The sequence below is a fragment of the Lentinula edodes genome, assembly GCF_021015755.1.
Source record: "Lentinula edodes strain Le(Bin) 0899 ss11 chromosome Unknown C8R40scaffold_13, whole genome shotgun sequence".
NCBI classification, from domain to species: Eukaryota; Fungi; Basidiomycota; class Agaricomycetes; order Agaricales; family Omphalotaceae; genus Lentinula; species Lentinula edodes.
The window spans coordinates 139215-162997 of record NW_025764319.1 but is presented as its reverse complement, the minus strand read 5'-3'; the positions used below and the strand labels follow the sequence as shown (position 1 = coordinate 162997).

At 46.8% G+C, this 23783-nt stretch overlaps 9 protein-coding genes across 9 annotated transcripts; 4 read left to right on the top strand and 5 right to left on the bottom strand.

Annotated features, from left to right (window-relative positions):
- Positions 1-184: 184 nt before the first annotated feature.
- On the bottom strand, positions 185-2052 carry C8R40DRAFT_1236476 (TLC domain-containing protein; the record flags this gene model as incomplete). The annotated part of the gene is made up of 10 exons (XM_046233413.1): positions 185-410; positions 463-600; positions 657-722; positions 781-857; positions 914-992; positions 1044-1261; positions 1312-1691; positions 1746-1849; positions 1899-1943; positions 2015-2052. The coding sequence occupies 10 exons, from the start codon at positions 2050-2052 to the stop codon at positions 305-307; spliced, it is 1251 nt and encodes a 416-aa protein (XP_046087371.1). The 3' UTR covers positions 185-304.
- A 4281-nt stretch (positions 2053-6333) lies between these two features.
- On the top strand, positions 6334-6632 carry C8R40DRAFT_1002842 (uncharacterized protein; the record flags this gene model as incomplete). The annotated part of the gene is made up of 2 exons (XM_046222774.1): positions 6334-6472; positions 6493-6632. Coding segments are annotated over 2 exons (279 nt in total), but the record flags the coding sequence as incomplete, so codon positions are not given.
- Positions 6633-11690: 5058 nt separating this feature from the next.
- C8R40DRAFT_1068620 (uncharacterized protein) lies at positions 11691-13644 on the bottom strand (the record flags this gene model as incomplete). The annotated part of the gene is made up of 10 exons (XM_046226028.1): positions 11691-11812; positions 11843-11894; positions 11935-11982; positions 12034-12115; positions 12525-12640; positions 12695-12770; positions 12933-13027; positions 13087-13142; positions 13295-13531; positions 13569-13644. 10 exons carry the CDS (start codon positions 13642-13644, stop codon positions 11691-11693), a joined length of 960 nt encoding a protein of 319 aa, XP_046087369.1.
- A 118-nt stretch (positions 13645-13762) lies between these two features.
- C8R40DRAFT_124478 (uncharacterized protein) lies at positions 13763-15530 on the top strand. The gene is made up of 6 exons (XM_046233610.1): positions 13763-14190; positions 14245-14292; positions 14343-14393; positions 14446-14571; positions 14630-14815; positions 14866-15530. The coding sequence occupies exons 1-6, from the start codon at positions 14063-14065 to the stop codon at positions 15410-15412; spliced, it is 1086 nt and encodes a 361-aa protein (XP_046087368.1). The 5' UTR covers positions 13763-14062; the 3' UTR covers positions 15413-15530.
- On the top strand, positions 15531-18862 carry C8R40DRAFT_124656 (uncharacterized protein). The gene is made up of 11 exons (XM_046233639.1): positions 15531-15798; positions 15845-16015; positions 16069-16114; positions 16180-16526; positions 16583-16762; positions 16817-17051; positions 17103-17188; positions 17238-17315; positions 17370-17453; positions 17509-18190; positions 18250-18862. Exons 1-11 carry the CDS (start codon positions 15649-15651, stop codon positions 18420-18422), a joined length of 2232 nt encoding a protein of 743 aa, XP_046087367.1. The 5' UTR covers positions 15531-15648; the 3' UTR covers positions 18423-18862.
- C8R40DRAFT_1169395 (uncharacterized protein) lies at positions 18525-19848 on the top strand (the record flags this gene model as incomplete). The annotated part of the gene is made up of 6 exons (XM_046231368.1): positions 18525-18948; positions 19001-19136; positions 19181-19261; positions 19312-19484; positions 19534-19637; positions 19690-19848. 6 exons carry the CDS (start codon positions 18525-18527, stop codon positions 19846-19848), a joined length of 1077 nt encoding a protein of 358 aa, XP_046087366.1.
- Positions 19849-19979: 131 nt separating this feature from the next.
- C8R40DRAFT_1169394 (uncharacterized protein) lies at positions 19980-20562 on the bottom strand (the record flags this gene model as incomplete). Its single annotated transcript, XM_046231367.1, has 3 exons — positions 19980-20102; positions 20152-20358; positions 20407-20562. The coding sequence occupies 3 exons, from the start codon at positions 20560-20562 to the stop codon at positions 19980-19982; spliced, it is 486 nt and encodes a 161-aa protein (XP_046087365.1).
- Positions 20563-21355: 793 nt separating this feature from the next.
- Positions 21356-22590, bottom strand: C8R40DRAFT_1169393 (uncharacterized protein; the record flags this gene model as incomplete). Its single annotated transcript, XM_046231366.1, has 3 exons — positions 21356-21974; positions 22029-22119; positions 22173-22590. The coding sequence occupies 3 exons, from the start codon at positions 22588-22590 to the stop codon at positions 21356-21358; spliced, it is 1128 nt and encodes a 375-aa protein (XP_046087364.1).
- Positions 22591-23369: 779 nt separating this feature from the next.
- On the bottom strand, positions 23370-23773 carry C8R40DRAFT_1169392 (uncharacterized protein; the record flags this gene model as incomplete). The annotated part of the gene is made up of 2 exons (XM_046231365.1): positions 23370-23555; positions 23612-23773. The coding sequence occupies 2 exons, from the start codon at positions 23771-23773 to the stop codon at positions 23370-23372; spliced, it is 348 nt and encodes a 115-aa protein (XP_046087363.1).
- Between the last annotated feature and the right edge of the window lie 10 nt (positions 23774-23783).

Sequence of the window (23783 nt, the reverse complement as noted above, 5' to 3'; positions counted from 1 at the left end):
GGTGGCTAATGTAGATCTAATATGCGGCGTGAGTGGGTACAAGGCCTCCCAGGAGGGTGCCGGTTACAAGCCTGTGAGCTTCAAGTTCAAAAGAAACATGTAGCCTTAGTTCTCATAGGACATAGATGGATATCATCTTGTAATCTTGTAAACAAGTAGTGAATCACACTATGTACTTAGCGCTGTAGACTTAGCACGCCAACAATCCAGAAGATATTGCAATAGTCCAAGGCCAGGTTAGAGCTAATTGACGAAACTCGCAAATTGAATCCAGTTGATCACATCATGTAGTTGCTAATAAGCTCTATTTGTCCTTTTTGGATTGAGAAAGAGGCTTGTCCTCATCCTCATCTTCTCCATCATCCTCATCATCCGAACGTACATCGTCGACCTCGCTACCAACTATAGCTCTGGATACAGGATATATTAGACGAGGCTTGGAGTACGCGCATCATTGCTCACCGGCGAAGAACACGCATGATCAGGAAGTACCAGAAGAGATTCAAGAATTGAAGGAGAAGTAGGGGCGTGAACACCTGATACTTCATCCACCAGTTAAGGTAAGTTCCATTGGCCCATATCCATACTTTGGAGGAATCACTACGAGAGTAGGGAAATTTGCGAAAGCAATTGAGATTGTGCAGCAAACAACTCACGGGATCAAGTCATACTCAAACCACACGGAGTAGAGAATATAGAAGTTGAGGATGTGGCGGAAGTACCTTGAAAGACATGGATTATTAGAGGAGTTTGTGAAGGCGTTGAAGCAATTAGACTAACGTCCAAATAAAGATGAAAATAATGAACGAGACGACTTTGGCGCGCTCTGCGCGGAGGTAGTTGAGTAATTTCGAAAACTGGAGAGAAATTGTCGATGATTTAGGTTATAGACAATACTAAGAGATCGGATTACAGCAAAGAATGCGTCTGGTATATCCATGCTCATATATACGGCATTTCCGATGAGGGTGAGGTTGATGAGATAACTCCAGCTATAAAAAAGATGAGAAGATATTCTCTGAACCCTCAGGGTCAAAACACACCCGACGAGCCATATAGTGACAATATGATGAGCCACAAGTTCGTAATAGTCTTGACGTGGTTTCTCCAAGCCCAGAACAAGAACAAGGAGTTGCTGTATCCAATACGCCATGTGCATGAGATAGTACCGTTTGAGCTCTGGTATCATATTCCAGTGAGGATAGTCTATCCAAAATGCTTCGGTACGGTACCACCAAGTAGGAAGTTGGCCCATGATACGCTACAAAGCGTAAGTTCGGACATTTGAAAGGATAAACGCTGATGACGAACGTATCCCCAAGCACCCATGATACCGAAGTATATCATGGCATACCCCTGTTCTGCGAAACGATCCAGCTTGTGCTTTCTAATACCGAAATAACGCGCCATAGGTTGGAACACGTAGAAAGAGAGAGATTGACGTATAAATGACCAAAACACAACATAATACGCAATAAAAAGGAGGTCGGACCAGCCTTTCTGATAGCGTAGATTTTCCTCATCTAAGGAAGGAACAGGATGTGAAAGGAGAAAGAATTGGGCGAATGGATTAGGGAGGTCGGAGGAGAGGTAGGTGTTTCCTTGGGGAATAAACTGAACGAAGATGGGATATACAAACTCCCAATTGACATAGAGGATGATTGGTACAAGGAGCACCTTTAATGAGGCCACTACAGGGGGTGGTGAGAATACGAAACTTCGTAAAGGTCAATCGCGAATTTCACCTGGGACTACGGCCCAACGGAGAAAAGGATCTACAGCGCGCGGTTGGTGTCGTCGTCTGATATCGGGAGAATTGCTTCTCTCTGGTGTGAGAGAGCCTATAGGACTGATGAAAAACTTAGCAGTTGGAAGCGTCCAGATGGAGACAGGCTAACGTTTGCGGCAAGAAAGGACCAGCGAGATGGTGAGCTGGGTCCTGCCTAGAACATAAGCGAAATGTTCAGCACACTATGACACTGCATGCAAATTCTGATAAGTTCACGTGACTTACCTAGAACTTATCTGAAACAAGCGTGAAATTACAAGCATATAAGATGCCGAACTTATTCAATAACTGATCAATGACTTATCCAATACCGCAATTTACTTTGTCCTCAATAAAAGGTGCTAAGATATGCGAAACTTATATGATATATATGGACAAAAATTTCCGGATAAGGATTGAATAAGATCAGGGAACTTATGTAATACAGATAAGATAATAATTTGGACCTGAATTTGACAATAATCAGATAAGTGATAAGAAAGAAATGGAACTTGTGCAGAACTTATTTGATATAGATATGAGACAAATATGGAACAATAAGGAAACACCTTAGAAACTTATCTGATCATGTCACATGAAAGAACACAATAAGGATAAGGAACAATGGGAAACTTATATGATACTTTGGGTGTGACTGTGACAAATATGTTTACAATAAGAGAGTGTGGATATATTAAAAACTTATGTGATATAAAGCAGAAACTTATGTGATATAGATGCTATATCGTTTTTTCAAAAGTTGTGAAAAATCAAGCTAAAATTGTAGGTATGAACAATAAACTTATAGGATTGAATTGGTGAGAATTATAAGTGCATTGATGAAGGTTGCAGAAGGAATCCACAAGTTGATTTGGACCTGTATGGTGCAGAGCGGTGCAGAAGGGTGTAGACGGAATCCACAAGCTAAGTCGAACTTGTATGGTGCAGAGCGGTGCAGAAGGAATCCGCAAGCTTATTTGAACTTGTATAGTGCAGAGCGGTGCAGAGAGGTGCAGAAGGGTGCAGAAGGAATCCGCAAGCTTATTTGGACTTGTATGGTGCAGAGCGGTGCAGAGAGGTGCAGGAGGGTGCAGAAGGAACCCGCAAGCTTATTTGGACTTGTATGGTGCAGAGCGGTGCAGAGAGGTGCAGCAGGGTGCAGAAGGAATCCGCAAGCTTATTTGAACTTGTATGGTGCAGAGCGGTGCAGAGAGGTGCAGAAGGGTGCAGAAGGAACCCGCAAGCTTATTTGAACTTGTATGGTGCAGAGCGGTGCAGAGAGGTGCAGAAGGGTGCATAAGGAACCCGCAAGCTTATTTGAACTTGTATGGTGTAGAGCGGTGCAGAGAGGTGCAGAAGGGTGCAGAAGGAATCCGCAAGCTTATTTGGACTTGTATGGTGCAGAGCGGTGCAGAGAGGTGCAGAAGGGTGCAGAAGGAATCCGCAAGCTTATTTGGACTTGTATGGTGCAGAGCGGTGCAGGAGGGTGCAGAGGGGTGCAGAAGGAATCCGCAAGCTTATTTGGACTTGTATAGTGCAGAGCGGTGCAGAGAGGTGCAGAAGGGTGCAGAAGGAATCCGCAAGCTTATTTGGACTTGTATGGTGCAGAGCGGTGCAGGAGGGTGCAGAGGGGTGCAGAAGGAATCCGCAAGCTTATTTGGACTTGTATGGTGCAGAGCGGTGCAGAGAGGTGCAGCAGGGTGCAGAAGGAACCCGCAAGCTTATTTGAACTTGTATAGTGCAGAGCGGTGCAGAGAGGTGCAGGAGGGTGCAGAAGGAATCCGCAAGCTTATTTGGACTTGTATGGTGCAGAGCGGTGCAGAGAGGTGCAAAAGGGTGCGGAAGGAATCCGCAAGCTTATTTGGACTTGTATGGTGCAGAGCGGTGCAGAGAGGTGCAAAAGGGTGCGGAAGGAATTCGCAAGCTTATTTGGACTTGTATAGTGCAGAGCGGTGCAGAGAAGTACAGAAGGGTGCAGAAGGAATCCGCAAGCTTATTTGGACTTGTATGGTGCAGAGCGGTGCAGAAGGGTGCAGAAGGAATCCAAGAGCTTATTTGAACTTGTGCGGTGCAGAGCGGTGCAGAGAGGTGCAGAAGGGTGCAGAAGAAATCCGCAAGCTTATCTGGACTTGTATAGTGCAGAGTGGTGCAGAAGGGTGCAGAAGGAATCCGCAAGCTTATTTGGACTTGTATGGTGCAGAGCGGTGCAGAGAGGTGCAGGAGGGTGCAGAAGGAATCCGCAAGCTTATTAGAACTTGTATGGTGCAGAGAGGTGCAGAAGGGTGCAGAAGGAATCCGCAAGCTTATTTGGACTTGTATGGTGCAGAGCGGTGCAGAGAGGTGCAGAAGGGTGCGGAAGGAATCCGCAAGCTTATTTGGACTTGTATAGTGCAGAGCGGTGCAGAGAGGTGCAGGAGGGTGCAGAAGGAACCCGCAAGCTTATTTGGACTTGTATGGTGCAGAGCGGTGCAGAAGGGTGCAGAAGGAATCCGCAAGCTTATTTGAACTGGTATGGTGCAGAGCTGTGCAGGAGGGTGCAGAGGGGTGCAGAAGGAATCCGAGAGCTTATTTGGACTTGTATGGTGCAAAGCGGTGCAGAAGGAATCCGCAAGCTTATTAGAACTTGTATGGTGCAGAGTGGTGCAGAGAGGTGCAGAAGGGTGCAGAAGGAACCCACAAGCTTATGTGGACTTGTATGGTGCAGAGCGGTGCAGAGAGGTGCAGAGCGGTGCAGAGAGGTGCAGAAGGGTGCAGAAGGAATCCGCAAGCTTATTTGAACTTGTATGGTGCAGAGCGGTGCAGAAGGGTGCAGAGGGGTGCAGAAGGAATCCGCAAGCTTATTTGGCCTTGTATGGTGCAGAGCGGTGCAGAGAGGTGCAGAAGGGTGCAGAAGGAATCCGCAAGCTTATTTGGACTTGTATGGTGCAGAGCGGTGCAGAGAGGTGCAAAAGGGTGCGGAAGGAATCCGCAAGCTTATTTGGACTTGTATAGTGCAGAGCGGTGCAGAGAGGTGCAGGAGGGTGCAGAAGGAACCCGCAAGCTTATTTGGACTTGTATGGTGCAGAGCAGTGCAGAAGGGTGCAGAAGGAATCCGCAAGCTTATTTGAACTTGTATAGTGCAGAGCGGTGCAGAGAGGTGCAGGAGGAACCCGCAAGCTTATTTGGACTTGTATGGTGCAGAGCGGTGCAGAAGGGTGTAGAAGGAATCTGCAAGCTTATTTGGACTTGTATGGTGCAGAGCGGTGCAGAAGGGTGCAGACGGAATCCACAAGCTAAGTCGAACTTGTATGGTGCAGAGGGGTGCAGAGGGGTGCAGAAGGGTGCAGAAGGAATCCGCAAGCTTATTTGAACTTGTATGGTGCAGAGAGGTACAGAAGGGTGCAGAAGGAATCCGCAAGCTTATTTGAACTTGTATAGTGCAGAGCGGTGCAGAGAGGTGCAGAAGGGTGCAGAAGGAATCCGCAAGCTTATTTGGACTTGTATGGTGCAGAGCGGTGCAGAGAGGTGCAAAAGGGTGCGGAAGGAATCCGCAAGCTTATTTGGACTTGTATAGTGCAGAGCGGTGCAGAAGGAATCCACAAGCTTATTTGGACTTGTATGGTGCAGAGCAGTGCAGAGAGGTGCAGAAGGGTGCAGAAGGAATCCGCAAGCTTATTTGGACTTGTATAGTGCAGAGCGGTGCAGAGAGGTGCAGGAGGGTGCAGAAGGAACCCGCAAGCTTATTTAGACTTGTATAGTGCAGAGCGGTGCAGAGAGGTGCAGGAGGGTGCAGAAGGAACCCGCAAGCTTATTTGGACTTGTATGGTGCAGAGCGGTGCAGAAGGGTGCAGAAGGAATCTGCAAGCTTATTTGAACTTGTATAGTGCAGAGCGGTGCAGAGAGGTGCAGGAGGAACCCGCAAGCTTATTTGGACTTGTATGGTGCAGAGGGGTGCAGAAGGGTGCAGAAGGAATCCGCAAGCTTATTTGAACTTGTATGGTGCAGAGCGGTGCAGAGAGGTACAGAAGGGTGCAGAAGAAATCCGCAAGCTTATCTGGACTTGTATGGTGCAGAGGGGTGCAGAAGGGTGCAGAAGGAATCTGCAAGCTTATCTGGACCTGTATGGTGCAGAGCAGTGCAGAGAGGTGCAGAAGGGTGCAGAAGGAATCCGCAAGCTTATTTGGACTTGTATGGTGCAGAGCGGTGCAGAAGGGTGCAGACGGAATCCACAAGCTAAGTCGAACTTGTATGGTGCAGAGCGGTGCAGAAGGAATCCGCAAGCTTATTAGAACTTGTATGGTGCAGAGAGGTGCAGAAGGGTGCAGAAGGAATCCGCAAGCTTATTTGGACTTGTATGGTGCAGAGCGGTGCAGAGAGGTGCAGAAGGGTGCGGAAGGAATCCGCAAGCTTATTTGGACTTGTATAGTGCAGAGCGGTGCAGAGAGGTGCAGGAGGGTGCAGAAGGAACCCGCAAGCTTATTTGGACTTGTATGGTGCAGAGCGGTGCAGAAGGGTGCAGAAGGGTGCAGAAGGAATCCACAAGCTTATTTGGACTTGTATGGTGCAGAGCAGTGCAGAGAGGTGCAGAAGGGTGCAGAAGGAATCCGCAAGCTTATTTGGACTTGTATGGTGCAGAGCGGTGCAGAAGGAATCCACAAGCTTATTTGGACTTGTATGGTGCAGAGCGGTGCAGAAGGAATCCACAAGCTTATTTGGACTTGTATGGTGCAGAGCAGTGCAGAGAGGTGCAGAAGGGTGCAGAAGGAATCCGCAAGCTTATTTGGACTTGTATGGTGCAGAGCGGTGCAGAAGGAATCCACAAGCTTATTTGGACTTGTATGGTGCAGAGCGGTGCAGAAGGAATCCACAAGCTTATTTGGACTTGTATGGTGCAGAGCAGTGCAGAGAGGTGCAGAAGGGTGCAGAAGGAATCCGCAAGCTTATTTGGACTTGTATGGTGCAGAGCGGTGCAGAGAGGTGCAGAAAGGTGCAGAAGGAACCCGCAAGCTTATTTGAACTTGTATGGTGCAGAGCGGTGCAGAGAGGTGCAGAAGGGTGCAGAGTGGTGCAGAGAGGTGCAGAAGGGTGCAGAAGGAATCCGCAAGCTTATTTGGACTTGTATGGTGCAGAGCGGTGCAGAAGGGTGCGGAAGGAATCCGCAAGCTTATTTGAACTGGTATGGTGCAGAGCGGTGCAGGAGGGTGCAGAGGGGTGCAGATGGAATCCAAGAGCTTATTTGGACTTGTATGGTGCAGAGCGGTGCAGAAGGGTGCAGAAGGGTGCAGAAGGAATCCACAAGCTTATTTGGACTTGTATGGTGCAGAGCAGTGCAGAGAGGTGCAGAAGGGTGCAGAAGGAATCCGCAAGCTTATTTGGACTTGTATGGTGCAGAGCGGTGCAGAAGGAATCCACAAGCTTATTTGGACTTGTATGGTGCAGAGCAGTGCAGAGAGGTGCAGAAGGGTGCAGAAGGAATCCGCAAGCTTATTTGGACTTGTATGGTGCAGAGCGGTGCAGAAGGGTGCAGAAGGAATCCGCAAGCTTATTTGAACTTGTATAGTGCAGAGTGGTGCAGAGAGGTGCAGGAGGAACCCGCAAGCTTATTTGGACTTGTATGGTGCAGAGGGGTGCAGAAGGGTGCAGAAGGAATCCGCAAGCTTATTTGAACTTGTATGGTGCAGAGCGGTGCAGAGAGGTACAGAAGGGTGCAGAAGAAATCCGCAAGCTTATCTGGACTTGTATGGTGCAGAGCGGTGCAGAAGGGTGCAGAAGGAATCCGCAAGCTTATTTGGACTTGTATGGTGCAGAGCGGTGCAGAGAGGTGCAGAAAGGTGCAGAAGGAACCCGCAAGCTTATTTGAACTTGTATGGTGCAGAGCGGTGCAGAGAGGTGCAGAAGGGTGCAGAGTGGTGCAGAGAGGTGCAGAAGGGTGCAGAAGGAATCCGCAAGCTTATTTGGACTTGTATGGTGCAGAGCGGTGCAGAAGGGTGCGGAAGGAATCCGCAAGCTTATTTGAACTGGTATGGTGCAGAGCGGTGCAGGAGGGTGCAGAGGGGTGCAGATGGAATCCAAGAGCTTATTTGGACTTGTATGGTGCAGAGCGGTGCAGAAGGGTGCAGAAGGGTGCAGAAGGAATCCACAAGCTTATTTGGACTTGTATGGTGCAGAGCAGTGCAGAGAGGTGCAGAAGGGTGCAGAAGGAATCCGCAAGCTTATTTGGACTTGTATGGTGCAGAGCGGTGCAGAAGGAATCCGCAAGCTTATTTGGACTTGTATGGTGCAGAGCGGTGCAGAGAGGTGCAGCAAGGTGCAGAAGGAACCCGCAAGCTTATTTGAACTTGTATGGTGCAGAGCGGTGCAGAGAGGTGCAGAAGGGTGCAGAGTGGTGCAGAGAGGTGCAGAAGGGTGCGGAAGGAATCCGCAAGCTTATTTGAACTTGTATAGTGCAGAGTGGTGCAGAGAGGTGCAGGAGGAACCCGCAAGCTTATTTGGACTTGTATGGTGCAGAGGGGTGCAGAAGGGTGCAGAAGGAATCCGCAAGCTTATTTGAACTTGTATGGTGCAGAGCGGTGCAGAGAGGTACAGAAGGGTGCAGAAGAAATCCGCAAGCTTATCTGGACTTGTATAGTGCAGAGCGGTGCAGAAGGGTGCAGATGGAATCCGAGAGCTTATTTGGACTTGTATGGTGCAGAGCGGTGCAGAAGGGTGCAGAAGGAATCCAAGAGCTTATTTGAACTTGTGCGGTGCAGAGCGGTGCAGAGAGGTGCAGAAGGGTGCAGAAGAAATCCGCAAGCTTATCTGGACTTGTATAGTGCAGAGTGGTGCAGAAGGGTGCAGAAGGAATCCAAGAGCTTATTTGAACTTGTATGGTGCAAAGTGGTGCAGAAGGGTGCAGACGGAATCCACAAGCTTATTTGAACTTGTACGGTGCAGAGCGGTGCAGAGAGGTGCAGAAGGGTGCAGAAGAAATCCGCAAGCTTATTTGGACTTGTATGGTGCAGAGCGGTGCAGAGAGGTACAGAAGGGTGCAGAAGGAATCCGCAAGCTTATTTGAACTTGTATGGTGCAGAGCGGTGCAGAGAGGTGCAGGAGGGTGCAGGAGGAACCCGCAAGCTTATTTGGACTTGTATGGTGCAGAGGGGTGCAGAAGGGTGCAGAAGGAATCCGCAAGCTTATTTGAACTTGTATGGTGCAGAGCGGTGCAGAGCAGTGCAGAAGGGTGCAGAAGGAATCCGCAAGCTTATTTGGACTTGTATGGTGCAGAGCGGTGCAGAGAGGTGCAGAAAGGTGCAGAAGGAACCCGCAAGCTTATTTGAACTTGTATAGTGCAGAGCGGTGCAGAGAGGTGCAGAAGGGTGCAGAAGAAATCCGCAAGCTTATTTGGACTTGTATGGTGCAGAGCGGTGCAGAAGGGTGCAGAAGGAATCCGCAAGCTTATTTGAACTTGTATGGTGCAGAGCGGTGCAGAGAGGTGCAGAAGGGTGCAGCAGAAATCCGCAAGCTTATCTGGACTTGTATAGTGCAGAGCGGTGCAGAAGGGTGCAGAAGGAATCCGAGAGCTTATTTGAACTTGTATGGTGCAGAGCGGTGCAGAAGGGTGCAGAAGGAATCCAAGAGCTTATTTGAACTTGTACGGTGCAGAGCGGTGCAGAGAGGTGCAGAAGGGTGCAGAAGGAATCCGTGAGCTTATTTGGACTTGTATGGTGCAGAGCGGTGCACAAGGATGCAGAGGGAATCCATGAGCTTATTTGTGGTGCAGAGTAGTGCACAAGGGTGCAGAAGAAATCCGCAAGCTTATTTGGACTTATATGGTGCACAGCGGTGCACAAGGGTGCAGAGGGAATCCGCGAGCTTATTTGGACTTGTATGGCGCCAAGCGGTGCACAAGGGTGCAGAGGGAATCCGCAAGCTTATTTGGACCTGTATGGTGCAGAGCGGTGCAGAAGGGTGCAGAAGGAATCCGAGAGCTTATTTGAGCTAGTATGGTGCAGAGCGGTGCAGAAGGGTGCAAAGGGAATCTGTCGGCTTATTTTCGGTGCAGAGCAGTGCACAAGGGTGCAGAGGGAATCTGTGAGCTTATTAATGCATCCTCAATAAACATTCAAAATTATATTGATTTGGTACAGTAATGTGTGCAATAAAAAGTATCAGCTCCAAACCCTCTTCCCAGTCATTGATTGGTCCCCTCTTCTTTTCAACTCATGCAAGAAATAGAATAAATTTCTTCTCATGTGTATACTCTCAAAGACAAACAGAGGATTTCCAGCATTCACAAAATCATGTGTCACTAATGGAGTGGTCCTTTTTAGCTATCGCACATAGTAATCACAACCTATGTGACAATGATCAATTCAAACTGTATATACCTGGGTGATATATAATGGAGTAATTCTCTACTATCAGCAATAAATGTCTGTGTTATCGTCGCGTCCATCTTTTACATTCCTAGAGCTGCTTATGTAAATTAATTGAGCGCCTAACCCGTCGCTTTTTAGTGTATAGAATTGAACGCCTAACCCGTCGATTTTAGTGTATAGAAATATAGGTTGGGATGTGAATATTGAGAATAGTTTTCGAGAGCTTAAACCGATGGATCCAGGTTCTCCTTACCAAAACAGCACTTAGTTCAGTAAGCCTTGGTTAATCAAACGTCGCGCACAGCATACCCCGCGAACGCCCTGTCACCAGTCACATTCTTTGCGGAAAGACAATTCTAAACTCCTGCCAATACGCCACCTGCAGTACGCTTGCCCAGTTCCAATATCAACAGGCGCCCATGATCCGTCAACAAAAATAACTGTCGTCGCGCACCAATGAACGGATCCCAACAATCTGTTGTCCACCTTGAGTATCGCGAAATTTGGGCTGGTTGATCTTAATACCACAAGCATTACTGCTGCAGATGGCAGTGATGTTCCTGTTACAAATGACACTGATACAGGTACCCTCGGCAGAAGGTATACATGCGCACTATGGTTTCCAGCAGACCTCCTCAACTCCTTCCTCAGCTCCTGTATTCCTTGTACAGCCCTTTTGTTTCCGTTCGAACGAGGATGGGCGCTGATGTTTCCTGAATATAACGTTGAAAGTTTTGCAACTTGCCCGGACCGAGGTGAAAATTGCGCTTCGGGATAGTCCCATCGTCTATAATGGCAACTTGTCAGTTTATGAAGGCTCTACAAAGGGAAGATAACATACCTTCGGGGAGTTGAGATATATCAATATCTGATTCGAGCATCACAAGGGGAGCCTCACTGCACTGCATCACTGGAGTAGTATGCTATGCGCGAGAATAGGGCAGGTTATAAGAAGTTGTAGGTGACAGTGTCGTTGTATACGGCAGTAGTGGAGGCAGAAATGTCGCTTGAGCCAAGACCAAAGAGGGGCAGAGAGAGCTTAGAGGTAAGCAGCCCAGTCGATAGGAATATAAAAACGAAATATCTATGGCTGAGCTATGATACGAAATGTTTGGTTTAATGGTCGTTGTACTCAAGCGGCACGAAGGAGGAAGATAGAAAAAGGTAGAACGCGGCCTAATGGAAGAAAAAGGGAACAAGCTGGAAAAGAAAGCGAAGGTACAATGATTTGAAGGGGAACGAAGAAGAAAAGTCACGATCATTATTCACGAAAATTCGTATAATATAAGTAGCATGATAAAAGCTAGAATCGTCCTACATTTTCGCTCAACTGGCCTATTTCGGCAGGGCACATTGGCACAGAGTCTCTTGATTGTACCAGAACGAAATGATGCGCATGGCGCCATGGCTTCCTCCGTAGTAAAAGAATTGATATTGAGCTTCATTACTATAGCTTGAGTTTACCAACGGCCAATATGAACCATTTCTTGCAAAAGATATTGGTGAGGACAGAATACACGACGGTGTGGAGGAGAACGCACCAATGATTTATATACAATCCCCGACCTCTCGATTATTTGTTTTATCTACAACTTTGAATCAATGAAGGACGGCGCGGGTCGAGCCTTATAGCGTTCAGGTAGCAGCAAGGGCGATGTGAATGTTCCAACGTTCTCGATGCATTGAAATCGAGCGTAAACCAGAGAACCTGCGAACGAGAGGTTCGCCCGGAACTCACGGGGAGTGGTCAAACGAAGAGCCGGGCCATCTAAAGACAATATCAGTCCTATCTTGAACAACGGAGTCATAATCATGCCGTTTTGAACTCACAAACATAAAGAAAGCGAGAGCGTGAAATTGTTGTTGCACCCCGTGGTCCTATAAACTTGTGAGCATTAGTCTGTGCGGTAGTGGGCGAAATACGCTTACTGGCCGATTTCGCAGGAACTTGCCTCGTCGAAGGTAAGGATGGAATCGTTTCTTGGGCCGGTCGGTACGGTGAGCAGGCATCCTAAAGGTAACGAAAGGTCACAGAACACGCGCACGAAAAATCTCTGAGCAGCGTGGAAAGGGAAATGCAGTTAACCCTAAATTAGTACTGATTGTTGGTCACCCAATACCGATTCAAATTCCTGACAGAGGATTTACGTTACAAGCTAAATCCTTATTAGACAGTCCAGCATTCGACTGATATTGAAATGCTCAATCTCTTTGCAAAGATATCTTGTGGATCGACTTTCAATATCTTGGCATTTCATTATAAAACTCTTACACATAAAGCATTGAGACCCACGGTTAGATTCAATGAGTTGCGACGTCTTTCCGGTCTTCATAGCCGTCACTCAATCCCTGATAGTGCACCAGCAACAAAAAAAACTGAGTCGAACGTCAATGGCACAGATTCAGATACAACTACTCACGTTTGATCATGCAAAAATCTTGGACAGGATGAACCTCTTATAGTCTGCAAAGCTAGATCTTGCAGGGTCATTCTTCGAACAATTCTCTTTTCGAACCGGTGGCCAAGTAACCTTTCCTAAAATGGAAACATCAAAGCTGGTTATATCAAGAATAAGAAATAAGGATGTACCAAAAGGAGGGTTTTGAAACAGAGTTGAAGAGTAGATAGTGAAAGTTTGAGAATGCTGATGTAGAATGCACTAGTACTTTCCAGTAGGGTAGAATATCACACTTATATGAGGAGTGTACAATAACTCATGCGGCCCTGATCAATGTAAACAGTCTAATAGACAGATAGTTGTAAAGCAGGGAGCACTGGTATTACCCATCTTCCTGAGGATCTAATGGAGCACCTATCACCTACATACCACCGTCTACGACTGCAGGTGACATGATAAAAATTTCCGTAAATTGTCTGGAATCGAACTAGCCAAGTGTTCTGGCGTATCAGGACAGCAGTGAGCTAGGTATCAGCAATATACAGAACCCAAAACTCACATGAAGTAATCATCTTCCGCAGACCGTGAAGTCACAGAACACAAGTTCTATGGAGTTAACCGCAACCCATCGCAGGTCAACTGCAAATAAGATCAATACTGTGCATTAACTTCACGATCAGTGGTATACATACCGTGCGATGTCGCCAGGCGATTCCAGAGAGACAGCGGTGCGCAAAGGAGACAAGATATTTCGCCGTTCTTGATATTCTGCGAGCCAGGCTAGATTGTACCAATTGATTGGTAGTTGTAAAGACGCAGCGTCCGCTTGCATGACCATGTCAGCCCTATTCGAAGGATACCGCGGATGCGGAAGCTCTCCAGGTGAATAGTACTTGCCATGATCCAGGTAGCGACCATATACCAGGCGCTAAGTAGGGCTAGGAAGTCGGCTAACTCTTGCAAGCGCCACTCTACCTGTGTTTTGTAATACTTTCCGTCCATACCAGCCTCATCTCCACTCATACATTCTGGTGTAAGACGCCGTATGAATTTGGCAAGGCTCACCCAAAGGGCCTGGATGGTAGCGGTAGATTTGGTGGAACGCCTTGATGCGCCGGCAGCGGATGAGTTTGAGGTCCATGAGTCCCTAAGTAGCACGCAGCAGCTTGTCCCCGAGTTTGATTACAAAGACAGTAGTCTTTGTCAAGAACCACCATAGTGGTTCGAACGAAGGGAACAGATACGCCAGAAACTGCCGACTACTATAAACGGTCAGTTTACTTAATCCTCACGTTTTTCTCTCTGATTGGTCGCTTTGACTTCGTTTTGTACTAGTAGCGACTCGGATCTCTCTTCCCAAAATTGCTCCAACTACTTGTTGTAGGCGACATCCGACTTCTGTCGGTTCGTTTTCCATCCCATCCTTTGCTATCTTCTCGTTCTTGAATTCAAAGCCCTTTTTACGATGGTCCTCCCTTTATATTGTCGTACAAGAAAGTTCGAAATCTCGACGGTTTCCTTTGTTTCTTTGTTACATGCATGGGTGACTACCTATAAAGATGGAGCTTACAAGTCGCCTCTACAATATGCCGCCTGAATATTACGCTGTCTCTATCGAGTTTGGTGATCCAAACTCAACAACTTTTGTCGTGCTTCCTTCCTTGCACTTCAGTGCCCGTTCGATCCAGTCAGCTTGTGAACTTCTCTTCTGATCTCTCCCATCTAACCGTATTTCCTTCAGACTCAGGACCAGGGAATCGGTAGGGCAGGCTTTACCTGGTCGCGTAACGCAAGTGGTTATCCTTATCTTTGTCGTCGTATTGCCTCATCTTACTACAGAACACTTGCTGGTCATGGCAGTGGCGCTGAAAACAAAGCAAGGTTGTCTGGGTACGAATTGTCCATTTGAAATTTCGCTTTACAACCTAAAATTTATTCGCAGAACATCCATCGCCAATCTTCTAGAGACCATGGCTCCTATACGAGTGGTGCAAGCAGATACTGAGGGAAACGTTTTTTACAAAGCGGAGATTGAGACGCAAACGATTCCTGACACGGTCATGGACAGGTATGTACCGATGAACTTGCCTGCCACTGTCAACTTTTGTCTCACATCTTCTCCGAAGACTAATTGGTTCTTCTTCCAATTCCTTGAACGACTTGTCCTCCAACGCTGCCACCCATCAACGTCAGGACGACCTCACTCGATCCACGAATATGCCTGAAAACATCGTGGCCCAAGTGATTGCGCCACTTGCAATGGAAGAACCTGAGGTTAAGACTGAGCCAGAATCCATTTCTTCGGCTATTCGGTAAGCATTCACATAAATGCAACTCCTGGTTCTTGCTCAAAGATGTCAAGGCATCGACGTCAAGCACTTCGTCGAAGCCCATACCCAATTCGATCTAAAGGTCATTTGCCAACGTCAGATCCTTCGGAAAGTCCAAGCTCATCAGCTACGACCGATACATCTCTTTTTGAACTCGAATACACGCATTCGTCTTCATGTGCCTTTGGCTATAATCTCTGCGATTACCGGCAGCGAAAGGTTATCAACAAAAACGCCACCACGTCGTGGTATACTTATTGTACTCCAGGCCCCCTCGATAGCCCTCCCGAGTTTCCTCCTAATTCCATGCGGCTTGAACACAATGTCATTTTCTTGCACATAAATGAAGCGGAGAGGGCGAAACTAAATGAAGGACAGCTCTCCAAATTGCTCAAGTATTGTGTCCGCATGTGGATCTGGAATGGAGATTCCTTACGTTGGGAGAGGATTTATTTTGGTGAACGCCGTGTCGTTGGGGATGGCTATGAACTTGCCATTGCTCTCAGATACCGCAAGGGTATATCTCCCGAATGGGTTACCCCGAAAGCAATGAAAAGAATCTTGAAGGCTTTGCGTTAACTCTTACAATCGTAATCACGAATATGTAATAATGGTAGCCTCTCGCAACATCACTTTTACTCGGCCACCATTTAAACATACTATGAATTGGCAAAGAGCCCCTACTTGCGACAACACGATAAGATTGCATGTTATATCGAATTGTCATGTGAAATCAAGCAAGCTTTGGCCAGCAAATTCCGCGTCACGCCTGCTTTTTGTTTCATACAGTAACATACTTCCGCGCGCCACTCGAAATGCAGTTCATAGAAGACGTGAATCATGATATTCATGTTGCCCAGGACGCTTGGAATGAGGCAGTAGAACATTGGCAACAATCAATCATAGGTCTCGAAACTTCGACGGAAGAAAAGCACAAGTCACTCTCCCGGCTTGCTACTGAGACGGTGAGCTTTCCAAATTTGATGAAGTTCTTGTGCTGAATCGCAATAGAATAAACTAATCAACCACCTGAATTCTTTCACCGAGGATTACGGGTTAACGGTTACTTCATTGCTGCAGGGACAGACGTCTGTACATTCATCATCTAGCGCACGAAATATCGCTCAGAATGCCAAAGCCATCCGTACGCTTGTTATACACTCATCTCGGCTTCAAGAAGAGGTTAGCCATCATTTACATCCATCTTCTTGCACAACCAACTGAATCTCGTGCAGCTTCTTGAAGACCTACCACTTAGAAGAGCACTCATTCGTAAACTCGGTTAGCTACCTATGAACTTTTTTGATAGCTTTCATTGTAACCGGCTCTGACGCGTTGATCTTTAGAAACTGTGTACACGAAAGCAATCTCTGCACCGAAAGGAAATTTCCTGAAGGAAGATCTTTTACAAGCATTCTTACTCGCAGGACGCTGTCGAGATGTGCTCAAGGCTGTTGACTCATCGTTTAAACGGTCGGGGATTGTTGTGCGACCCTCAACATATTCTGCATCCGTGTATGACCAAGTTTCCGAGGCCTTGGCTCTGACTCGCACCTCTAAGTTCCAATTAGTTACGGACATTTCCCAGTTAGGTTTATGCCTACGGAATCATGACAGGAAGGATCAGAATTGCTTTCAGCGGCGGGGCAGTAGTGATGAGGATATTTCAGCTTACTTGAGTTCCTTTCAATGTGTGAGTTCCAGATGCAATGTATATTGCTCCGATATAGCATTAAACACTTTATACAGGGAGATCATCATACCCTAGACGATATGCAGTCAATGTTCACAAATATCAAGAGACGAAGTCTTGCGATGGTTTTCGATATCATTGAACAGTTTCGAGAAGACGAACACAGAATAATCACGAAGATCAAAGGAACCAATGACATATTGCAAGCTCATCAAGAATCTCATCAGGAGAAGCTGGTGGGTACATATGTTTGCTCAATCTTGCGTTTCTGACTAACTCGAAGTACTAAGGATGTCCTGAAGGATTGCACTGAAAATATGATTGAGCGTCTGGATCTTAAGTTGAATGGCTTCAAGGAGAAACCCAATAAGTCGAGTGCCCATGGAAACCTGCAGTATGGTCAAGGAAATACCACAGAATATATCGGAGATTTGTGGACAATCGCTCTTCGATTCCTCCCTATACACGGAACTGAAGATGTAGGCAAAATTCAACGGAGTGTCGCAGATGAGCTGCGTCGTCTTGGTGAGCTTCCTGCACCACTTCGTGTTCATCTCTGTGCTAAAATCTTAGAAGATCGCGTAGTCGCTGAGCGCTTCGCGGTCGAAAATCTCAGAATACACTCGTCCTTTATGACCAGCATCTATAATTCAGCAACCCAAGTGAGGACGTAAATTCTTCTTATTCCAAGACTTCTAACAAGACCCATAGTCTGGTGATAGTAAATTGAACAGATCATCAGAGAATATCTCAACACTTTTGGACCAAGACCTTGAGATGATTGCAGAGGTCTGACCGATATCGAATCGAAGACTCTTGACCTGATGTATTTCTTATTTCCAGACTCCAAAATGTGTTTCTGAGGTCGAGATTCACTGCAGTATTACTGATTCGGAAGGCTCTAACTACTCACCTTCCAACTCATTGGTGAGTGAAGTGGCTTTTTCATTCTATATTGAATTTTTCACTGAGATATTATCAGGCCGGAGAACTCGCACATCTGGATTTGGTTCATGCTACAATTTGTGACTTAGAACTGGAGGCCAAAACCACTCTTTCTCAATCTGAATGCGATGATGCTGCCGAAAGAGACCTACAAGATCGTCGTTCTCATTTTTTCACCCGCTCCAGTGACACCGGCTATTCATGGGTTTCCTTCAACTCGTATTTATTGTCGGTGTTATTCGCGCTTGCTACAAGCGACCCAGTTCAATCCTGCTCTTCTGCGCTGGTTTCCCTGAAGCTGCGGGCGAGATGGCCCATGCCGACATTGCCAGTCTTCAAGTACAATTGGGATGAATTACAACTCTCCTCTATAGCTATCATCCGCATCAGTGGCGCCGTGCGTTTTTGGATCGCCTCGAAGTTGAATACGAGTTTGGGTCGGTTAGTGGCGTCATTGACGTTTGTCACAAGCAAGCTCACTCGACCTCACGATTCCGTCCTTGGATTCCCAATTGCAGAAATTCCCAGTTTTTCGGCGGCATCGTTTACAGTCATCGCAAATCATTTCCCCATCCCAAGCCATCTAAGGCAGTATGTCCCAAAATGGCCCATAATAAAGGCGGTGTTGGTCCATTCCGGTTGGCATAGACTTTCACATCCCTTTACCTATCGCTCTTCCCCAGCTGTCCCGACAGAGAGTCGAAGCATTCTGTTGATCGGCAAGTCCACATCCTCCAATTATTATAGACGACGCGACGTTTCCTGACATCCTTTATAGAGGTTTTCCTCCTCAATCTTCCGACTGTTCTTTTTCTCCTTTTCGGGATTGCTTTTTTGCTACAGTTGAAGGCCACTGTAGACCGTAAGATACTAGAGGTTTCACACAACTATCTTCCATTCGACTTTCGCCGAATGTTAAGGCATGATGAGGAAAGACGACGGATTGTATAAGATAGCCTTATATTATATGCAATATACAACCGTTTGGCGCTCACTACGTTGAGCGCGTTTAATATCACCCCACCCCACCACTTCGATCCTAGCAAGTGCGTCATGCGTTCTGAGTGGCGAGAAGTAGAGCACATCACATACCCAAATGCCCGAACAAGGATCCTCGGCGTTGTGCTGTCAGGGGATGCCCGCTATCTTGCAGTTGCGCAAGAAACTTGTGTCGACATCTGGAACGTCAAGGTCAACATGAATCCTGAGCCCCTGGTTCAATATAGTTCGAAAGAGAACCGGATTTCCTTCATCGCATGGTCGCAGAGAAGTCCACAACTTGTTATATCCTATGAAGGAGGCTTGGTGTATGTTATCACGATGAAGGAAAGGTCCTCGTCAATTGAGGGTTTTCATCACTCTGGTCAAACTCAGCAAACCAGGACGTTCTCTGTCTTCTTGCACAAGGATCTTCTCGTAGTGGCTATGGGCAAGGTGGTGGAGATACGAGGTCATCGTGATCGAAATGATAGTAGTAGTGAGTTAGTTGCCGATAACTGTTTGAGCAACCGCTGAATCATTTTTTCAAGATAGCCCCCACTGGGAACTTCTGAAAACACTTCCGGCCCCACCCATCGATAAATACCTTCCCATCGGAGCTATACAGTCAATCCATGCGATGTCTCGAGATCGTATCTTGATATCATACGAGAATGGTGTTGCAGTGTGCGTAAACTTTTCATGAAAACCGATGGACTATCAGTGACAAGAGACGAAAGCCTCTGGAGTATTGTACACTCTGATTCTCTCGATTTTGAACATGAAGATACGATGCTCATACCAGGTGTAATGTAAGTCAAAAATAAATGCATCGGTGTGCTTGATGTTCATACTGGTCTAGTAATGATGTTTGCCCAGGAAAAGGAACCGTCTTAGTGACTGTCGCTGGGACTTATCAAATCTTCGTTCTGGGATCCGAAACAGCTCAGAATATCTTTGTCCCCTGCGATCCTTTGTCAAAAACCCCACAAACCGTTTCATGCACTAAATTCATCTCTGAGGATCTGGTCATTGGTGCGGGTGTAGGACAATTGGTCCTTTGGAATGCTGAACTGGGAAACAGGTTACAGAACCTCGTCTTTTGCAATCAAGGTGAGGTGCTCTTCCATCACTGCACTACTTCCTACAATGCTTGTTCCAGATACCTCAGTCCCTTGTGGTATCAGTGTAGGCGCTCGAAACTTTATCTTGTATGTCTGTTTGACTGATATATTGACAGTCAGCCTACAAAAGCGAGGAAGATTCTGGCTGGATTGTCACTGTCCATGAGATTCCAGATAGACACTCATACGAGATAGTTTTCTGGACAACAGCAGATCTTCAAGAGGATGCTACTGAACCTGAAAGCCATGATGATTCACAGTGTACAACTTGCTAGAAAAACTTGTCGGTGATATCCTCATGCGTCAAAGTAATTGCAGCGAATTATATTGGATTCTCTAGCTTGGGGCATGATACGAGTGAACTTAACATTACATGCTTCACATAGGAAGCCTAAGTAACAGAAATTCAATTCGTAGGCTGAAGAAAGCGACAAAAGACGCGTGACAAGATCTGCAACGAAGCCCTCTGAAGGGCTTGTAAGTCACTGGTATCACCGTCACTTTGCGATCTGAGTAAGATTTCGTCGAGCTTGAAGTCCATGTCAGAGTAGTAAATCAGTATCTACGTAGATATGCACCTGTAGGAGGATAGCACTCTCTGGCATCCACAATTCCTTGGGGAGTAGTATCTTCATCTCCATCAAACGTACGACCTCCATTTGAATTCTTGCCCGCAGTAAGATATTCGCAGCTTGTGCACGACGTGTATCAATGTTGCGATTAAGGTCTTGGTGAGTCGCCTCCATTTCCGCAGAAAACCTCGAGAGCATTTCATCCACATTCTTCTGGACCGTGATTGAGAGAATGCAAATGAAAAGAGTCTTCCGACGAACCAACTTTACAGACAACGCTTCGTCAATCGCTTCGGCCGCTTGCGCTGTAGCGAGCAAGCCAATGTCCGCCTTTGCTAGCCACTCCACGCGTGCCTCTTCATATTCACACCGTAAATCATCAAATCGTCGAAACGTGTCAAATAGAGCAGAGTGCATTTCAGGCTGCGAGTGTGACTGGAGAGGGATTGAATTGACCTTAAGTGAGAGGCTCCTGAGGAGAGAATTATGATCTCACCATGAGGGAAAATTTATTATACTTGACGCGAGTTGAGAGGAGAAGAGAAGGATCCGCAATTGTTGCTGCCTTGACCGCGGAGAGGTGGTCTTTTCTTGGTCTTTGCGCTCGTCCGATATGGTCACATGATGGCTATGGACGATTGTGAACGAACTTATAAGCAATATTGTTGGTGTTTTTTTGCATGAAGCACAAACACGCACCCTTGCTCGATTGTTAAAGGGAAAAGCGTAACACACCAACCCGAGGGAATCGTCTTTTCCGAGCTGAATTTTTGTCGAATTTTTGAAAACATGTTCATCCTCGTACTCGGCATTCAGAACCTCCTATATCTTTAATCTGGTCGTGTAGGGAGAAAAGTTAACGGCTTTACGTCAAAGCAGTGATCATGAGCTTTCCGAATGTACAATGACCAGAGTCTTTGCATGTAACGAAACAGTCACCTAAGTGGCCGTTCAAAAAGAGGTGATGATGGTTCATGCATTATGAATACGCAGTGAGTTCCCACGCATGACGTAGCATCGTGGAATCTCAGCATGACCAGTTAAATCAGATCTTGATTGGGCTCGGCATTTCCGAAAACTGCGGAGATTCTATAGGAAATAAATAGGAGATAGGAAATATGACTACAAGAAGCCACCACTGACGGTGAAGATTGAGGGAGAAGAAGAAGAGTTCAGATTCATAGAGTGGTCATCGTCATACATAAGAAAATTATCCTTCCACAATCGCAACTCTCCGCATTGCCCCTTCTTCCTTTTCTTTCGCCAAGACTTTAGAGTCTCTAAGTCGTTGCAGACCGTGTTGGATACTGTTGATCTGCACTTCCAACGGAATTTGCGAGCCCACAAGATCTGGCATCATCATCCTCTCTCTCATATCCTCCATATCGTCACTTAGAGCCCTCAAGATCTGTAGCGCAGATGCTACATGAGCTAGTGCTTGTTTGCGATATCCGCCAATCCCACGAAGGAGCTCCAAGTGAGCGTCATGACCTTTTAGCTCGCGCCGATTACCACCAAGCCGAGTCCAGATTTCTCCAAGTAGCTCGGCTTTGGCGGACGAGATCGACGAATCCTCTCGACAGACTATCTCATAGATGATCGACAGGTGGTCTTCAAGCTTCTCGAGGTTGGAGAGTTCAACTTCGGCAAGCAGGATTAGGCGTTGAATGATAGTAGAAAGAGTGCTCATCGATTCTGCGAAAGACGCAAGGAATATTTTCTCCAGGGAAGATGCGGAATTGAATGGAACCAGGGAATGGGAAATGAAAGGAGATGACGGTGGAATGGAGGAGAGTTTGGCCATGGCGTACTCGTTAACTGCCAATATCCTATAATAATGGGGATGATCAACGAGGAGCCAATAGAACGAGAAATCAGCGCACATATCAACAGCACCTCCAACCTTTGAGCCTAAGGTTTGTAGGCCACGCCCAGTACGACGAGCATCATGGGCAAAAGTCGACAACGCATCACCTAAAGATACATGATCAGTTGCAGACGCCTATAGATGAGAATCGATCACCTACCCAACACGTCCTTACTGGACAGTTTGCTGAACTTTACGAGGACAACCAGGTCAGATATAGCCATTTCCGCTTTCTTGAGGTCTAGTGATAAACCTGAGCCCCCCACTGAGCTGTCCAAGAGCTGCTCAAACGTCAAACTTTGTGCGTTCATAAGACGAGGGAAGTCGGCCCATAGGGGACGAGTTGTATAGTTTTGGTGGCTGATAAAGTGCGAGCAGAGGTTCGTGCTGGCAATCCCGGGAACAACACATAGCGGCCCTAAGACAGTGCTGATCGTATTGAGAAGAGGAACGGTAGTAAGCCACACGAAGGTCAACAGGTATAAAGCTTTCCACGAAATGGAGGCCATTCTGGTAGCAGTTCCATATATGAAACGGAACATGAGTCGAGCCAGGCGAGCCATAAGTTCGAACGCCATGGCGAGGGTAGGTATGTTGTTGCCTATGAAGTCAAAAAAAGGAACGAATATTAACGAAGGCATTTCGATGGATCTGTAGCTGGGAGAAGACGAAGAGAAGACGTTCACTTTTTATACAAAAAGGAGAATGCACGTACATGGGCCACTGGACGGACACATGTTTCGAGATTTGAGGCAAGTTCTTTGTGCATGGTCATACCCAGGATGCAGCTAGAGACAAAGGCCATCATGCTATGTGCCTCACATAATGCAAGGGTCGGATATATCCGATAGTGTCAACAAAGCAACTCCACCGTGACAAAGGGCCAATTCACCGAACTGAAGAAGCATACACAAAGTCACCTTGTCTGGGCATCGAGGCCCTCGTCGAGAACAACGCGCATCCACCTTAGTACTAGACACCGAATCCATCGTTCGTTCTCGATCTAGCTAAACGGAATAGAAATTCAGCACATATTATATATTATATCAATCTGTCGAATGGCGAATACTCCGACCGTTTGAAAGTTAAATACTCAGCGATTCATGTTCGAAGACAATACTATATAAGCCTGCAGCAACGACAGAGACGGTTATCTTCGATATTGCAACTAGACCACGAACTCAAACCAGACAAGACTTGTACAACCAGCACAACTTCGGCAATCCTCCACCATCGTCTAAAGGTATAGTGGCCTCCGGTTTCCTCATAAATAGAAATCATGCCCTCCTCGAGGAAATTCTATTGTCTGAACAGTCCAAAAACTGTTAGTTATGGAGTTCTGCGTCTAAGGCGAACATCACACACGTTTTCGAACTGCGACCATTCCTTTTAGTGCGGCTACCTCTCTGCGAAGACGTGCATTCTCTCGCACAAGTTGTTCATTCAATACACTTCTTCTTCTGAGGCGTCTCCGCAGTTTGTGAATGATGTAGCTGCCCAGATCGATCCATTGTTGTTGTCGCTCTATAAGAGTCAACGAGCCCTACTCAGAAAAGCAATGTAAGAGTGCCCTTGTGAAAAAAAGAACCTGCCACTGACCAGGTAGTCGTCGTCATGCTCATCTTGCCACTCAGACTCCAAGTCTTCATTAATGTTCTCCTCGTATACTTGTCCTCGGTGTTCGGGACCCTCTCCTTTGAAAACTTCCACCCAGCCTAGGGACACTTTGTCGTGACATTCTCTTTGGTTCAGCCTGATCATGGTAAATGTA

Bases quoted from the DNA above. Each gene is read 5' to 3' on its own strand.
- C8R40DRAFT_124478 (XM_046233610.1), top strand. From the start codon at position 14,063: ATGGAGCTTACAAGTCGCCTCTACAATATGCCGCCTGAATATTACGCT. The intron at 14,191-14,244 runs GTCAGCTTGTGA...TATTTCCTTCAG, and splicing joins TTCAGTGCCCGTTCGATCCA to ACTCAGGACCAGGGAATCGG. The intron at 14,293-14,342 runs GCAAGTGGTTAT...ATCTTACTACAG, and splicing joins GCTTTACCTGGTCGCGTAAC to AACACTTGCTGGTCATGGCA.
- C8R40DRAFT_124656 (XM_046233639.1), top strand. From the start codon at position 15,649: ATGCAGTTCATAGAAGACGTGAATCATGATATTCATGTTGCCCAGGAC. The intron at 16,115-16,179 runs GTTAGCTACCTA...GTTGATCTTTAG, and splicing joins AGCACTCATTCGTAAACTCG to AAACTGTGTACACGAAAGCA. The intron at 16,763-16,816 runs GTGGGTACATAT...CGAAGTACTAAG, and splicing joins AATCTCATCAGGAGAAGCTG to GATGTCCTGAAGGATTGCAC.